Source organism: Ranitomeya imitator, chromosome 3 (assembly GCF_032444005.1).
Source record: "Ranitomeya imitator isolate aRanImi1 chromosome 3, aRanImi1.pri, whole genome shotgun sequence".
Lineage (NCBI taxonomy): Eukaryota > Metazoa > Chordata > Amphibia > Anura > Dendrobatidae > Ranitomeya > Ranitomeya imitator.
In genome coordinates, this window is record NC_091284.1 from 302,990,482 (window position 1) to 303,008,584 (window position 18,103).

An 18,103-nucleotide genomic window follows, 5' to 3' on the forward strand; every position below is an offset into this window, starting at 1 on the left:
CCACCTTCCCAGGGATCAATTGGAGAGAGTGTGTGGCGGTCCTCACAAGGGTGACCAAACTCCCTGATTCTAGTAGTCCAGATAATTGCAGACCATTCACTTTTACAGGACAAACCTGGGGCACCCCGCTGGGTGTATAGTCCACACTGCAATCTGGATATGCAGAGAATTAACACCGGCGGCTCATGCTACAGTCCATTTGTATGGTGGTCACGGGATAATGGGCAGCTATATGACCTAGGGCGTAACATCTCCAGCAAATTACATCCCCCAATGAGGCCTTCAGCATTACCTCCACTGCCCCCTTGGATGCCCCACCCCCTTTTTAACTTCTGACCCCCAGTATGGAGTGAGTTGCCTGCCCAAACAGCTGTCGACCCCCTGATACCTTTCAACCAGGCTATCCAATTTATAGTGCTCACCATGGGCAACCAACTCTGTATCGGGCACTGAAGGGAGTCCACGAACCAGTGCATTACAACTCGCTTCACCATCAGAGCTGGTGTAGAGGACTCCGGCTGTAATTACTTTTTAATGAGGTGCAGCAGATCATACATTTAGGAACAAGAAGGTTTGTCCCAGTGATATGCCCAGGAGTAGACTCATTGGACCCTGACAGACATTGTCATCCTCCAGCGAGCCAAAATTTCTGTTTTCAATTTTTCATATTCTTTGGAGTCCTGTAAGGCCAAATCATAGTAGGCCTTTTATGGCTTCCCCGTTAAGTATGGCGGCAGGAGTTCTACTAGCTGCTCTGGCGGGAGTTTCTCCCTATTGGTGATTCTTGCACAGTTAAAAGGCCTCTATGTCATCACTAATGCTGCTGGAGCTGTTGTTATTGCTCTTGCTGCTGTAGGTGAAGGCTTTAGGCCAGATGCTTGATCAGCTCATCCATTTTGTCTGACCGTTGTTCCATCCCTATGGTTACTTTCATCCAGGACAGGCAGTTTGTTCACAGCGGTCACACTTGTTTCCTGGGGATCTTTCCTGCGTTCTCCACCAACTGTGATAGTTTGACTCACTCAGCTTCTTAAAGAGGTAGACACAGGAACCATTTCTATTTAAAGTCAGCCTGGTTTGTTGCAATCCTCATAACCCACATCACTAGAAAAGTAAATTCAGCCTTTGTCTGGCAGAAGGGAAAACATAAATTAACAAGTCGATACAATAGTGCTGGTTAATCCACCTGGCTTAGATTCCAGATTCCATGTCCTCTAGCAAAGGACATTCAATCTAGGCGACCTGCAATCTCCTTACGTCCAGCTTTCCTTAACACAAACGCACATCTCCAGACCTACCCACTCAAATGCTCTAGAAAGCTGGGTATTTATTCTCTGGACTCCTCCCACTCCCACTTGTTCACTTGACCCCCATCCCATCCCACCACCTCAATCTCACCACCATACTTATCTCATCCCTAACCCATCTCTTCAATCTATTACTAACTTCTAGTAACTTCCCCTCTGCTTTCAAACATGTCACAGCATGTCTATGCTGAACATTCCTCTCACTTCTCATATAACTCACTCTTCGACAACCTATAATTTGGCTTCTGTCCCCACCATTCCACTGAAACTGACCTGACCAAAATGACTGACGACTTACTTGCAGCCAGAGCTAACAGAAAATTCTCTATACTCCTTCTAGACTTGTCCTCTGCTTTCGACTCAGTGGACCACTGCCTCCTACTAGAGATCCTGTCTTCCTTTGGCATCAAAGACCTTGCCCTATCCTGGATCTCCTCATACCTTGCCTACCACACATTCAGCGTCTCCCACTCCCACGCTACCTCATTATCACGCCATCTAAAAAGCCATCCATAACCTTTCTCCTCCATATATCTCCAAACTAATCTCCTGATATCTTCCCTCAGGTTATATCCAGTCCTCCCAAGACCTCTTTCACTCTTCCATACTTATTAGTTCTTCATCCAATCACCTCCAAGATTTCTCCCAGATATCACTCATCCTTTGGAATTATGTGCCCCAACACATCCGATTAGCCATCACATTAAGATCCTTCAGGTGGAACCTGAAAACCCATCTCTTCAAGAAAGCTTACAACCTGCAGTGACCACGCTGTCACTTCAACACAATTGGAGCTACTGCAACACCACTAACTTCTTGTCTCCTTCTCGATCATCCTGTAGAATGGGTCATCATCCCTTTGTACCAGTCTATCATTGTTAGTTTGTCTACTCTAAGTGATATTTGTATTTTCTATGTAACGCCTTCTCATGTACAGCACCATGGAATCAGTGGTGCCATATAAATAAATAAACAATAATAATAACACTGTAATCGCACCGGCCCAAAGAATAGTTGTATAGTCACTTATAAAGCATGAGTAAAAAATAATTAAAACCAATTCTACACCTGCTGTTGATATAACATAACGGTCCTTATCACAGGATCAAGAAGTGCTATCAAACAGAATTTATATAGCATAACAATTTCTTTATTTCAATATAAAATAACGCAAACATTAAAGTTGGTGCCTCAAACCAAGCAAAACCAGAGGCCAGGCAGGCAAAGTGGAATATAATTAACTTTTTTTCAACAAATATACAATTTATAGGGACGTATACATTGTAAATCTAATACCTGACATATTGCAGTCTTATAGGAAAGGAAAGCACAAGAACCAGAAAATCTATCCACAATTTGCAGCAGGTGCTGAGGTTACAATTAACCTGTATCAAACAGACACCCTTCGTCAGTCTGATACTGTGTATTGCCTTCAGCCACTCAAAGAGTATAAAGTGCATACAGTCAGATCCTCCTCATATTACCTCACATAGAGTCCCACACGAGTCCACTGCCAAGTGACTAGCCGTGCCTCCGGACCCCTACGCACGTTTCGCTGTTGCTTCTTCCTGGGGGGGTGTCGGTGACACAGCGGTGGACACCGCGAGGCCAGCCACCATTAAGGCTGCATATACTCTCTTTCGTCATAGGAATCAGCGTTGTATTCTGGGCATTACCGGCAGTGTGTATAGCCACTAGTACCCATCTTCTATCCCAATATATGTTACTGACGAAGGTCCTTTGTGTGACCGAAACGTTTTTCTTGGGATACAATAAATTATCCATTTCTTCTCACCACAAAGTTGAGTGCCGGGTTTTGCATTTACTTGTTATAACGGTTTGGGAACCTACCCGTGCACCCTCCTAGGTTGTGCACATGTTGATTTATCACTTCTTGCATGTGGGGGCTCTGTATATGGAGTCTGCAAATTATTGAAGGAAAATCTGTGCTCCAGAAGGCAAATAGCACTCTGTCCCTCCCGAGTCTCGCCTTGTGGTTAAGCAGTACTGCACAGACACATATGGGGTCTTCTGCATTCTGCAAAAATTGTGGAACACATTTTTGTGCCTTTCTTACTGTTTTCCCAGTGTGAAAATGTAAGTCTGGATCTAAAACAACATTTTGTTGGTAAAAATGTAATTATTTTTTCTTCACTGCCCAATGATATAAAATTCTGTGACACACCTGTGGTGTCAGAATGATCACTACACCCCTAGATGAATTAATTGAGAGTTATAGTCTGTAAAATGGGTTCACTTATGGGGGTTCTGCTGTTATGGTGCCTCAGGGGCTCTACCAATGTGACATGGCACCCTCAAACTAGTCCAGCAAAAATGTGAACTCGAATATGGCGCCTCTTCCCTTCGAAGTTTTACACTGTGCTTCAAAAGTAGTTTTCAACAATGTATGGGGTATCAGTGTACTCAAGAGAAATTGCACAACAAATTATGGAGTCCAATTTCTCCTTCTATCCTTGAGAAAATTTTGTGGGAAAAATATATATTTTTTTCATTTTCACAGATCAACGTTGTAAAATTTTGTGAAGGACTTGTGGGTTCAAGGTGCTCTCCAAACGCAACATGACATCTGTTAATGATTCCAGCAAATTTTCATTTAAAAAGTCAAATGGTGCTCCTTCAGTTCCGAGCCCTGTCTTGTGTCAAAACAATTGGATCCCCCATATATGGGGTATCAGCATACTCAGGATAAATTGCACAAAAATATTTTGGGTCCATTTTCTCCTATTACCCTTGTGAAAATAAAAAAAAATTCAGTCTAAATTAAAATTTTTGACAAAATGTAAATGTTTTCCTTCCACATTGCTTCCGTTGCTTTGAAGCACCTGAAGGGTTAATATACTGCTTAAATGTGGTTTTGAGCACCTTGAGGAGTGCAGTTTTTAGAATGGTGTCACTTTTTGGTATTTTCTGTCATATAGATGCCCCAGTCACTTCAAATATGATGTGGTCCCTAAAAAAAACATGGTTTTGTAAATTGTTTAGTAAAAATGAGAAATTGCTGGTCAATTTTTAACCCTATTAATTTCCTAACAAAAAAATATGATTAAAAAATTGTGCTGATGTAAAACTGACACGTGGAACATGTTATTTATTAACTATTTTGTGTGACATAACTCTCTGATTTAAGGACATAAGAATGACAATTTCAACATTTTCAAAATTTTTCTAAATTTCTGATTGTTTCCCAAATAAACGCAAGTCATATCACAGAAATTTTACCACTATCATGAAGTACAATATGTCATGAAAAAAACATTTTTGGAATCAGTCAGATTTGTTGCAGCATTCCAGAGTTACCACATAAAGTGACAGGGGTCAGAATTGTAAAATTTTGCCTGGTCATGAAGGTGAAAATAGGCTTGGGGGTGAAAGGTTTGAAAACCCAACCAAAAAAGTATTTTAAAAAATTATGCGGATGTGAAGCAGAACTTTGGTAACTGTTATTTATTAACATTCTTTTTATGATATGACTATTTTAAGAGCATAATAATTCAAAGTTGGCAAAATGCATATTTTTCTTACATTTTCGGATATTTTTATAACTAGGCGCAAATTATTTGACCACTAACATATAGTATAATGTGTCACAAAAAACAATATTAGAATCACTGAGTTATGTAAAGCATTCCAGAGGCATTACCCCATAAAGTGACATATCAGGTTTGAAAAATGTGGCCTGGTCAGAAGGTGGAAACTGACTCCTTCACATCTAAGCCATAGATACCATTCATAGAGTTGTATAGTCAGCTTATGTGAAGTTCCAATCATCAAAAGCACTAAAATGCTAGAATAGTGAAATACTGTATATCAGAAAGTTAACATTGATTTATGTTTACACTGTAGCAGTGTAAGGAGATGGACATACTGCCCACATTCTCCCTTGAAGAACAATTATGTTATTATATTGTGTAATGTGAATTGTGTGGTGGGTTCATGGTGTGTAGTTTGACAGTAAGGAGTGCAAAAGTTAATGCTTGGGACTTGCCCAGAGTGGGAGGAGCTAAGTTGAAGGATCAAAAGACAAAATGCTAGAAAGGTCCCAGTGTGCCTAGAGAAAAAAAAATAAGGTCTAATATGAGCAGTGCTGCATGTCGTTGGTGTCTCTAATGACGGAGGAAACAGAGGATAGACGTGACTAAAAGAACAGAGAAATCGACCAGAGTCAGGTCTTGGGTCAGGAAGCCTAGCAGTATGACCTAGAGTTTATAACTCACATACATAATGGGCCTAGATGGGACATAATAGTTAATATGGAGTGAGTGCCCCAGGTGGGAGTTCCAGAGCAAGAGAAACAAGAGAAATAAGTAATGGCCATAGTGGCAAAGTAGCGCCCCTGAGGGGAAAAAGATGCAGAACCACGAGTCGAGCATAGGACTCTTACAAACTGGACTGTAGTACTGGGCTGGGCTGTGTTGAAGAAAAGAGTTAAGGCAAAAATAGACAACAAGTGAGAAAAAGGAAGTAATCTGTGTGTTCCATATTGTAAAAGAAACGTTCATCAAACATATGTACTCGGCATGTTCTCTGTATAATTCCTTCCCAGTTCAGTCTTGGCATACCAATGTCACCGGCTACATGCGGCCTGCAAGTGTGTAGTGCCTTCACAGCACAGTTCCACACACCCAGCCAGGACCCTCACCTTGATGTAATGTGATGGGGCTCAATAGACAGGTCCTGTGCGTACAGAGCAGCCATATATGTGGGGTGCGGCTCTGCGGATGGAGGGTCCACACCAGGACTGTAGCAGATCTCTACAATATCAGATCCTCTCAGTGAAGATCTTCTGTATAAGAGAATATTCCTGATTTACCCATCAAAGATGGATATGGACAGAGACAAGATGGCGGAGAGGATATTACACTTCACCCTAGAGATCCTCTTCCGGCTTACTGGAGAGGATTACAGAGTAGTGAAGAAGACCTCTAGTGAGCGCTGTCAGGACCCTGTGACTGAGGGATGGGGAAGACCCCTGAGCCCAATCACGGAGCCTCCACCTCACCCCCTGATCCATGAGGACATCAATGACCAGAAGATCCTAGAACTCACCTACAAGATGATTGAGCTGCTGACTGGAGAGGTTCCTATAAGGTGTCAGGACGTCGCTGTTTATTTCTCCTTGGAGGAGTGGAAGTATTTAGAAGGACACAAAGATCTGTACAATGACGTCATGATGGAGGTTCCCCAGCCTCTCACATCACCAGATCTATCCAGTAAGAGGACAACACCAGAGGGATGTCCCCGTCCTCTTCTTCCACAGGACTGTAAGCAAGAAGATCCCAGTGCTCCTCAGGATCATCAGGGTGAAGATCTGACCCATATTAATACTACAGAGACATATGTGAGGGGTGATGAGTGGTGTAAAGAGGAGATTCCTACATGTGACTACCCAGGAGGCTCGAGCCCTGGTTTCATGGATTCACTCCACGTCATAAATTACATTGTTTTCGATCCTGAGGAATTCAGATTACTGCACAATCTCTCCTGAAATGGAGGTGCTAATACATTCTCTACTCCTCTGGTCAGGACTCATAGTAGCTCCAATGGTCCACCATAAATGAATGCAACTCTGGTTTAGTGTTGGAGTTATCCCCTCATACATACGTTGTTGTTGGGGATATAACATTTTTTTTATTCTATGCCTTTTTTTACCTCTTCATTCTGTATGATAGTTTAATTGTGGTGGGATTGATCTGTCTGACTTATCTGAGTCTGTATCTTCATGATAGTCTTTAAAAAAGGTCTCCATTGCATCTTCAAACCACATATCCAAGCACTTTCCACTTCCTGCCGACTTCAACTCAAAAATATTTCACGAATCCGTTCATTCCTCAACCATGAATCTGCAAAAACCCTAGTCCATGCCCTCATCATCTCTCGCCTTGACTACTGCAACCTCCCGCTCTGTGGCCTCCCCTCTAACACTCTCGCACCCCTCCAATCTATTCTAAACTCTGCTGCCCGACTAATCCACCTGTCCCCCCGCTATTCCCCGGCCTCTCCCCTCTGTCAATCACTTCACTGGCTCCCCATTTCCCAGAGACTCCACTACAAAACCCTAACCATGACGTACAAAGCCATCCACAACCTGTCTCCTCCATACATCTGTGACCTCGTCTCCCGGTACTTACCTACACGCAACCTCCGATCCTCACAAGATCTCCTACTCTACTCCCCTCTTATCTCCTCTTCCCACAATCGCATACAAGATTTCTCTCGCGTATCACCCCTACTCTGGAACCCTCTACGACAACACATCAGACTCTCGCCTACCATCGAAACCTTCAAAAAGAACCTGAAGACCCACCTCTTCCGACAAGCCTACAACCTGCAGTAACCACCGATCGACCAAACCGCTGCATGACCAGCTCTACACTCGCCTACTGTATCCTCACCAATCCCTTGTAGATTGTGAGCCTTCGCGGGCAGGGTCCTCACTCCTCCTGTACCAGTTATGACTTGTATTGTTTAAGATTATTGTACTTGTTTTTATTATGTATACCCCTCCTCACATGTAAAGCGCCATGGAATAAATGGCGCTATAACAATAAATAATAATAATAATAATAGACGAGTACCTCACCCATGGCTACTGCCCTGTTTCACATAACAGCAGTACACAAATATGCTGCCTATTTTATTTTGGAAGGACCATTTCACATATTAAAAATCTATCATGAATTTGAAAATATGCCATATCCCCTAAATTGAGAGGGATTCCTTTACATTGTACTATATATGTGTGAGCTCATTTGTATATATTTTTTCTCTAATGAAAATGTGTAATATATTTCCATTTCAGACTATAAAAATTAGACATTATAACCTTAAGTTCAACAAAAAGAATATTTCTATATAGTTAACTTACCTCCTGGGGATATAGGATGCATTAATCTGTTCATCTGAACATTCCAGTGTCGGACATTAGTACTTGCTTGATGAAGTCTACTTTGAGCCACCTAAGTTGAATTAAAAATAAATGTAATTTTTGCAAAAATTCAGGGAGACTAACAGATCTTAGAGTTCAACACAATTTGCTTGTTGGCACTGCAGAATACAGCCAGATCCTTTCCATATTACAGCACTAAAAATCCAGCTTTTTTAAACTTGGGTTATGTCGCCCATGTAAATCGACCATGTAAATGTTTCTTTTGTATGCACTACATTTTCTTTTAAAAAAGAAAAAGAAAAGGACGCTAGCGTCCCAGAAGCAAAGCGTCACAGAAGATAAGCGTCGTGATACCACAGTTATTCCATGGCACAGAACTAACATCCATCTTCTCTCTTCACACAGGTATTAACTCCGTCTGCTTGCTGTCTCCTGCTTTACAATCAAAGGGTGCAACTTCCTTCCTCTGATAGCTGCCCCATCTGCTGCAATAGACTCTAATGGTATTAACCCCCACCTCTGGTTGCTGTCTGTCATCTGCTGCTTTACCATCTAGAAACATAATTTAATGTGTTTGCTAATTCATTGGTATAATTCATTTGTTGCATTGCACTTAAAACTTACTGTTGCATATCCATGACTGGGATCAGTGTAGATCTTATCTGGTGGAAAGTGTGAAAGTAGATTTTACCAGGCTGAGTGTCTTTGATCATCTTTAAAAAGAAAAAAAAGCCCCTGATGTGCAAGCCAGCTGTCAAATTATCCTCAACCAGTTCCCACAATCCATCTCTTCTGGACTATAAATTTAGAACCATCCTTAGGGGTGCACGCAAGTGGGGGTGCACGCTAGCGTCCCAGAAGCAAAGCGTCACAGAAGATAAGCGTTGTGATACCGCAGTTATTCCATGGCAGTTTGTCAGGGCAGGAGTCAGGTAACCCACACTCTGCTCTCCCTTCTATCCATGTGCTTTATTCCTATCCTTCTAGGCTCCCTTACAGTCCAGTTTCACCGCCCAATCCCCCCTTCACCACGACTCATATACATCAGCCCCTCTATACTTCCCTCTCCCATGTACAGCTCCCATGCACTTCTCACCTTCTTGAAAAACCTCAGTCCATCTTGCCCAAACACACTGCATAAAAAAACCTCATACAATTCCAAAAGCTACTTGCTTTTTATCTTCCTACTCCTGCTTATATCAGGGGACATCTCCCCAAACCCCGGTCCACCATCCACCAACCTCAACCCCTACCCTACCTCACATCGAAACCTTAATAATCTTACTAATATTAATTGCGCTCCTTCATCCCCTTCTTTTAATTGTGCCCTTTGGAATCCACGGTCTGTATGCAACAAGCTTCCTTTCCTACACAATTACTTTCTGAAAAACTCTCTGAATCGGATGGCCCTCACAGAAACCTGGATTCAGGATTCTGACACGGTCTCTCCTGCTGCCATTACCCATGGTGGCTTACAATTCTCCCATTCCCCGAGACCCACAAACAGACCTGGTGGTGGAGTTGGCATACTCCTGTCCCCACAATGCACTTTCCAGGTCATCCCCCAGTTCCATCACTCTCATTCCCTTCTTTTGAGGTCCACAGCATCAGGCTCTTTCGTCCCCTCTCCCTCAGAGTAGCGGTCATATACCGGCCCCCAGGCTCATCCACCCATTTCCTGGACCATTTCTCTGCCTGGCTGCTGCACTTCATGTCCTCAGAACTTCCAACCCCTTATCCTGGGAGACTTCAATATCCCCATTAACAGCCCCACTTCCACATCTGCATCCCAGCTTCTATCACTAACCACTTCTCTCGGCCTCTCACAGCTCTCAACCTCTGAAACACACAAAGACGGTAACACCCTGGACCTGGTTTTCGCCCGGCTCTGCTCAATCTCCTACCTAGATAACTCACCGCTTCCCTTCTCTGACCACAACATTCTCTCCTTCACATTCACAAATCCTCGCTCACTCCAGCACCCTCCTACCTACCATTCAGTCAGAAATCTACAAGCCATTAACCCTCATACACTTTCAGACTCCCTACGCTCATCATTGTCCCCAATCTCTTCTTTTTCCTGTCCTGATCTGGCTGTACATCACTTCAATGACACTCTTAGAAGTACCCTTGACCAAGTAGCTCCCCTCACCCTCAGAATCTCCAAACACAGAGTGAAACAGCCCTGGCTCACATCGCAAACCCGATTTCTCCAGCGATGCTCTAGGAGTGCTGAACGCTTATGGAGGAAAAAATGCACAACAGAACACTTCATACACTTCAAATTTATGTTAAGGACCTATAACTCTGCCCTTCACCTCGCCAAACAGACCTACTTTACCACCCTGATCTCCTCACTATCCAACAACCCCAAGAAACTTTTTGACACCTTTCACTCCCTCCTCAGGCCAAAAGTACAAGCCCCTATCACAGATATTTGTGCTGATGACCTGGCCTCCCACTTTATAGAGAAAATAGACAATATCCGTCAGGAAATCTGCTCCCAACCACTAAGTTCAATGACTCCTCCCATCCCTCCCCTCATTTCCCCTGGCTCACTCTCCACATTCGATCCCATCACAGAAGAAGAAGTCTCCAAGCTCCTCTCTTCTTCTCGTCCGACTACATGCACTACCGACCCCATTCCCTCACATCTCCTCCAGTCTCTTTCTCCAGTCGTCACAAGTCACCTAACTACAATCTTTAATCTCTCCCTCTCCTCTGGCATTTTCCCCTCCTCCTTCAAACACTCTATCATTACTCCATTACTAAAGAAACCCACCCTCGACCCATCCTGCACAAACAACTACAGACCGGTCTCCAATCTCCCCTTCATCTCTAAACTCTTGGAGCGCCTGATATACTCCCGCCTTACCCGTTACCTCTCCACTCACTCCCTCCTAGACCCTTCACAGTCCGGTTTCCGCCCCCTATATTCGACAGAAACTGCACTCATCAAAGTGACCAATAACCTTCTGACAGCAAAACGTAATGGTGACCACTCTCTGCTCATTCTTCTCGATCTTTCTGCAGCTTTTGACACTGTTGACCACCCTCTCTTACTCTCTAGGCTCCAGTCACTGGGCATTAAGGACACTGCTCTCTCCTGGTTCTCCTCCTACCTTTCTGACCGCTCCTTCAGTGTTCTGTTCTCTGGCAACACATCATCTTCTCTTGCTCTCGCTGTCGGGGTACCTCAGGGCTCAGTCCTTGGCCCCCTTCTCTTCTCCCTCTACACGGCCCCAATTGGACAGACCATCAGCAGATTTGGCTTTCAGTACCATCTTTCTGCCGACGACACACAACTATATACGTCATCCCCTGACCTTACCCCCGCTGTACTACAGAACGCCACTGACTGTCTGTCCGCAGTCTCCAACATCATGTCTGCTCTCTATCTGAAACTCAACCTCTCCAAAACTGAACTTCTTCTGCTCCCGCCATCTACTAACGTCCCTAAATCTGCCATTTCCCTCTCCGTGGGTGGCACCATAATAACACCCCGGCAGCAGGCGCGCTGTCTGGGTGTTATGTTTGACTCCGATCTCTCCTTCACCTCCCATATACAATCTCTTGCCCGCTTGTGCCGCTTACACTTAAAGAACATCTCTAGAATCCACCCTTTTCTCACCATGGAGACAACTAAAACCCTCACTGTCGCCCTGATCCACTCCCACCTGGACTACTGCAATGCTCTATTAATTGGCCTCCCCCTCACTTGACTTTCCCCTCTCCAGTCCATCCTTAATGCAGCAGCCAGGGTCGTCCATCTGGCTAATCGTTACTTGGACGTGTCCGCTCTTCGCCAGTCGTTACACTGGCTGCCCATTCATTACAGGATACAATTCAAAGTACTTGTTCTCACCCACAAAGCTCTCCACAGTGCGGCACCCCCATACATCTCCTCCCTCATTTCTGTCTATCGGCCTAACAGACCACTGCGCTCTTCAAATGACTTTCGACTAACCTCTGCATTAATCCGTACCTCCCACTCCCGACTCCAAGACTTCTCCCGTGCTGCGCCAATCCTCTGGAATGCTCTACCCCAAAATATTAGGACCATCCACAATTTGCATAGTTTTAGGCGCTCGCTCAAAACACATTTGTTCAGAGCGGCCTATCACGTTCACTAATCAGTCATTTTATGTTTGTGTGTTTGTGTGTGTGTAACCCATTCACTATCCCTATCTATTACCCAACCCCTGAAGATGGCTGGACTATCATTGTAAATACATCATTGTAAATACACACCTGTACTTTTTATTTCCCCCACCTCATTGTAGATTGTAAGCTCTCACGAGCAGGGTCGTCTTATTTCACTTTAATTATTGTATTGTTAACGTTGTTACTTATGACTTTTGTGTTTGAAACTGTTAAACTGTAAAGCGCTGCGGAATATGTTGGCGCTATATAAATAAAGATTATTATTATTATTATTATTAAAAGGAAAATCCAGTCCTGCAGAGCCGGACTCCAATTTTTTCTATTTTAAACTGGGGTTTGTCCGTCACAAGGATCACATATCAATGCGCTCAAAATTGTGCCATTTCAGGCCTACATTTAAATATTTTTACAGTGTCTTACCCAAGTTATTGACACCAGTTTGATAAAAAAAAATAGTTACCTACAGGCCATATATTTTAAACTGGGGTTTGTTCATCACATGGATCACATAAAAGGTCAGCTATTTGTAGTGAACATGGAAAATATTGTTCTCCATTTAAAATGGGCAAGGCACGTGTCAAGAGACGGAGAACTGGATGTGATGGTGATGATGCATGTAGAGGTCGAGGCCGTGGGCAAGCTGAAATTGTGCCACAACAAACACCCACATCTTCTTGCCCGACCTTCCTGTCTGAATTATTAGGGGACCGCAGCACACCACTATTGAACCCAGAGCAGTGTCAAAAGGTTGTTGGTTGGATAGCGGATAATGCTTCCAGTCACTTTGCCACCACCACCACCACCACCCTGTCTTCCACACGGTCAAGTGTCAGTAGTCATGAGTATGGACTGCATATTCCTCACCCTTATCCTCCTTCCTCCCACCATGTAAAGTGCCCGAAGACAACTGATCCCACACTTGGACACTCCGAAGAGCTGTTCACTTTTCCATTTATAGATTCGGGCGTCTTAGCCGGTCCACTTGAAGTGGGGCAAAGGGAGATAGAATGTAGTGATGCCCAAATATTTGAGCAGCCACGGTCACACGAAGGTGACGATGGGAAAGTGTCACAAGAGGTGAACAATGATGAGACACAATTGCCAGAAAGTCAGGAGGAGGACCAGGGTGCGGAAGTGGAAGACCAGGTGGTGGATGATATAGTAACTGACCCAACCTGGCAGGAGGACATGCAGAGCTAGGACAGCAGCACACAGGGGAAGGTAGGCATAGCACCCCAACAGGCAGGAAGAAGCAGTGTGGTGGCTGCAAACAGAAGGCGGGCAATCATTCCCCGTAACACCAACACAACAGAAGTTGCCAGTACAACTGTTAGGTCTTCCCAAAGACTTTGCCAATAATCCCAAAAAGGCCATTTGCACCACCTGCCAGGCCAGCATCAGCAGGGGTAGCAAAACTACCAGCCAGACCATCACCAGCCTGATCAGGCACATGGCAGCAAAGCACCAGACTTCGTGGGCCGAACACCAGGCTCCAGGAACAGTGTCTAAGGGTGACACCACTGCTTCTTCCGCTGTTGTGTGTGCAAGCCAATCCCCTGTCCACACTGCATGCAAAGATGCCTCCTGCCCTGCACCTGTCGTTGCACACATTCAACTAGCACCATCATCCAGCACGTCCACGTCCTTGTCCCAGTGCAGCGTTCAGTTGTCCACACTCCAGTCCTTAGAATGCAAGCACAAATACGCAGCCAATGCCCCACAGGCCACACTACTAAATTCACACATTTCGCGACTGCTTGCGCTCGAAATGTTGCCTTTCAGGCTCATTGAGATGGAAGCTTTCTGCAACCTGATGGTGACGGCAGTCCTTCAGTACTCGGTTCCCAGCTGCCGCTGTTTTTCCCGGTGTGCTGTCCCCACTTACAAGTGCCCACAAGCACATGTCCCACAATATTAGCCGTGCCCTCAACAATGCAGTTACTGGGAAAGTCCACCTAATCACGGACACATAGATAAGTGCTTGTGGGCAGGGAAGTTACATCTCGCTGATGATACACTGGGTTAACATAGTGAAAGCCAGGACCCATTCGGACCTTGAGATGGAAGACGTCCTCCCAATGCCGAGGATTGCAGGCCCTACATCAATCAGGCTGCCCCCACAGTCTACAGTTCCTGCACCTCATCCTCCTCCTCATCCTCCATCTCTGAAATTACCTCATCAGTCACAAGCTGGAAGCACTGCAGCACTGCTTCAGCCAAGCGGCAACAGGCTGTGCTGAAGCTAATATGCTTGGGTGACAAACTTGATTAGTTAAACACACTAGTTATATCAAGGTATAATATATAAAATCTCAATAAATATAAAGAAATAAAACCATATATTTTAAAATCAAGATACCCAGATGCACCAATGTGTCAAAGGCGTAGTATAACACTACTAAGAGCTAGAGAAAAGGGGATCGTGCTCATAACATGATAAAGGTCAGAAAAACCAATCACAACAGAGAAATAAGTAAATTAATTTTTATTATTTATTGCATTGTATCAAATATATAAGAATAATTAAATATTAAAACCAAAAATTCATTACAAATACATGTATGTAACAATTAGTGCCCATACCTGTTTGGCTATCATTATATGTATTGTATATATATTTAATTTTACCCGTAAGGACTGACTTTATGAGGGAATGGCCATAAAAACCTAAGTAAAAAAAGGGGGAGAGAAGGGTTTTTTGCGAAATTGTGTAAAAAGACTCTTTGTGTATAATATAATATAGCAAATGTGCTTATAAAAAGAGCCATATAAAGTGCGGTGGTGAAAAAAGTGCAACTGCATTAAGTGCAAAGAAACCAATATAGGTAAAGTGCTACTAGTTAGGCCAATATATACAGTCACTTACTTTGGTATGTATAGAATAATAACCGGATAGCCAGTGCGGTATGGTGCACCCCGACGCGCGTTTCGGACGCACAGCTCCTTCGTCCGCACTGGCTATCCGGTTATTATTCTATAATAATAATAATGTCTGGCCCATGTGCTTAACCTCGTGGTTCAGCGGTTTCTCAAAACCTGCTCGGAGCTGCTGGATCTGCTTGTCAAAGTACGCCACCTGTGTGCCCATTTTAGAAACCCTTGCTGTGCTTCGGCAGCGTTTGCAGCTTCCAGCTCACCGACTGGTGTGTGATATCCCCACGCATTGAAACTCTACACTGCAGATGTTGGAAAGGATTTGTGAGCAGAAGAGGGCAGTTGTTGACTACTAGCATCAACAAGGCCTTCGGTAGTCAGTTCAGAATCCACACATAAGACCTCAGGAGAGGACACGAATGTCAGACATATGTACCATCCTCCAAAACTTTGAGGACTCCACCAAGATGGTGAGTGGCGATGATAATTAGCGTCACCATCTCACTTCTCTGTGTTCTAAAACGCTATCTGCTCACAATCAAAGAGGATGCATTGCAGGAGAAGCATGATGAGATGGAGCAAGGAACCATACATGGTGATTACACACAGCCCAGCCTCATCTCATGCCAAAGTGGATTGGGTGACAATAAGGAAGAGGAGGAGGAGGCAGAACAGTACTACCTGCACAACTGTCATACCATCTGTTCAGCATTGATGGCTTGAGGACAGGGAGTAGGAGGAGGAGGAAGAGGCGGAGGAGAGAATGGTAAGTTGTCCTCTTGGTGAGGACACGGAAGTCTTGCCTGTTAGCAGTCTGGCATGCATGGCTGAGTTATGTTATTCTGCCTTTCCCATGACCTTCGTGTTCTCCAAATTTTGGGTGACAGTCCGAGACATAGCTAGGGTTTTGGTTCAGGGGGCGCAAAGCTTCTGAGTGGGCCCCTAACCTTGCTTACAACTGGGTGACGCACCCTAATAGTGGAGGAGAACCTCAGCAGATGACAGTGATGTTGCTGAAAATAATCTCTATACAAAGAGCAACATTGATATTACCGCCATATCGTCAGTGGTAAATACCAGTCCTGCAGAACATATAACAGATCAAAGTACAGTTACAAATAGTGACTTACTACTGACGTTCTTTCTGATGGAATTATTCCCTTTTCCAGTCTTTTCCATCTGGCCCAGACAGCCACAACTTCTTCCACCCAGGACTCGTCTGTAGAGAATACAACAAAGATACATTTCACTTCTCATATTCCAGCCCCATCATCATCTATTCCCAACCTGCACAAACTCCTCACCCTGCCGATACCCCAATACTGAGCCGCTGCTGCCGTATGTGTCCCTATTACTGCACCTGCTGTGTGGTTCTCTGTGCCCTCTAAATTCTAAAGCAACCCTCTAGAATATAGTAATGCCAGGTGCAAGTGCCCTAGAAAGCAGTGCTCATATTTTGCTCCCTAGAAAGTAATAGTGCCCTGTGTGCCCCTTTGATAGTCACAGTAACCTGAATTCCCCTATAACAATAAGTACTCACTTAACAATGAATAATGTCCCGCGTCTCCCCCCTGTACAGCTCCCCTAAACACAGCATGATGCTCTCTTATACATAACATGATGCCTCCTCACTGTAATGTACCCCCCACACAGTATACTGACCCCTTAGTAGCCCCAAACTGCTTGATGGCTCCAACACTGTGTGATGGCCCCTTCACTGGCCCCTAGATAGCTTCCATATAGTATAATGTGCCAGATAGTCCTCAATATAGTATAATATATTCCCCATAGGCCTGTAGGGTATAATGCACTCCCAATAGGCCTGTAGAGTATAATTAAATAGTAACAAACTGGCACTTCCTACTCAAATAATAACCAAAATACGGACTAACACTTAACCAGAAGCCGCAAGAAGAGATCCAAATATTAAAATCCAAAATTTTATTAATAATATAATGTAAAAACAAACAATTGTTATATGAACCAAAACAAACAAAAGTGCCCTAACTAGGGGGGTCACCAAGTCCTGATCAATGCTTCACAGTAGTAATAAAACGGGACTATTATTAAAGCAAATGTATGTCAATATCCCAATAAACAAGTAAACATAATACAACTAAATAGTGGAGGAGCATGGAAACATTGCTTTCAGGAGGCCCTGCTGTACGTCTCTTCAAAGGAGTATTATGGTGCGTCCAAATTTTTGGCAGCTCTTGCATTCACTGCATAGGCAAACCGTATGGGAGACCCACTTCCTAATAATGGGAACATTGTTTTTAGGAGCCCTGAAGCATAGAAGAAAATGCGGCAGCACACACCGATAGTAGCGTGGTCCAAATTCTTTATTAAGACAGTCACATAATCATGGCACGGGGGAGCAGGAGAAACAAGGAGGTGAGCAGGGAAAGACAATGGCCGTTTCACGCCTACGGCAGTGCTTCAACGGGTCTCAGGTGTTGGGAAGTGACGTGAACAAGAAATAGGTGAGTGAAAAAACAAAAACCACGCCTGTTGTGAATTCTGTTGTCGAACTCCCTCCTGTGGTCGTGAATGGTACTTCGGCGAGTTCTGTCCATGGACTCCCTCTGGTGGCTGTGAGTGAAGCTACGGCTTCTGAGGTTCCTTACACAGGTGACGTGGTTTATCCTTTGGTTGGCTGCTCTATTTAACTCCACTCAGATCGTTATTCCATGCCAGCTGTCAATGTTCCTGCATTGGTTCAGTTCGCTCTTGGATCTTTCTGGTGACCTGTCTTCTCCAGCAGAAGCTAAGTTCCTGATAGTTATTATTTGTTCATTGTTTCCTTGTCCAGCTGGTTTTCATGATTTTGTCTTGCTAGCTGGAAGCTCTG

The 18,103-nt window shown here is 44.2% G+C and overlaps 1 protein-coding gene across 2 annotated transcripts in view; it reads right to left on the reverse strand.

Annotated features, from left to right (window-relative positions):
- Window positions 1–18,103, reverse strand: part of DEF6 (DEF6 guanine nucleotide exchange factor) — an 854,760-nt gene that overhangs the window by 37,828 nt on the left and 798,829 nt on the right. For both annotated transcript variants that reach the window (XM_069756575.1, XM_069756576.1), the window contains exon 10: window positions 8,194–8,284. In XM_069756575.1, coding sequence (XP_069612676.1) covers window positions 8,194–8,284 — 91 coding nt within the window. The remainder of the gene's footprint in view (window positions 1–8,193; window positions 8,285–18,103) is intronic.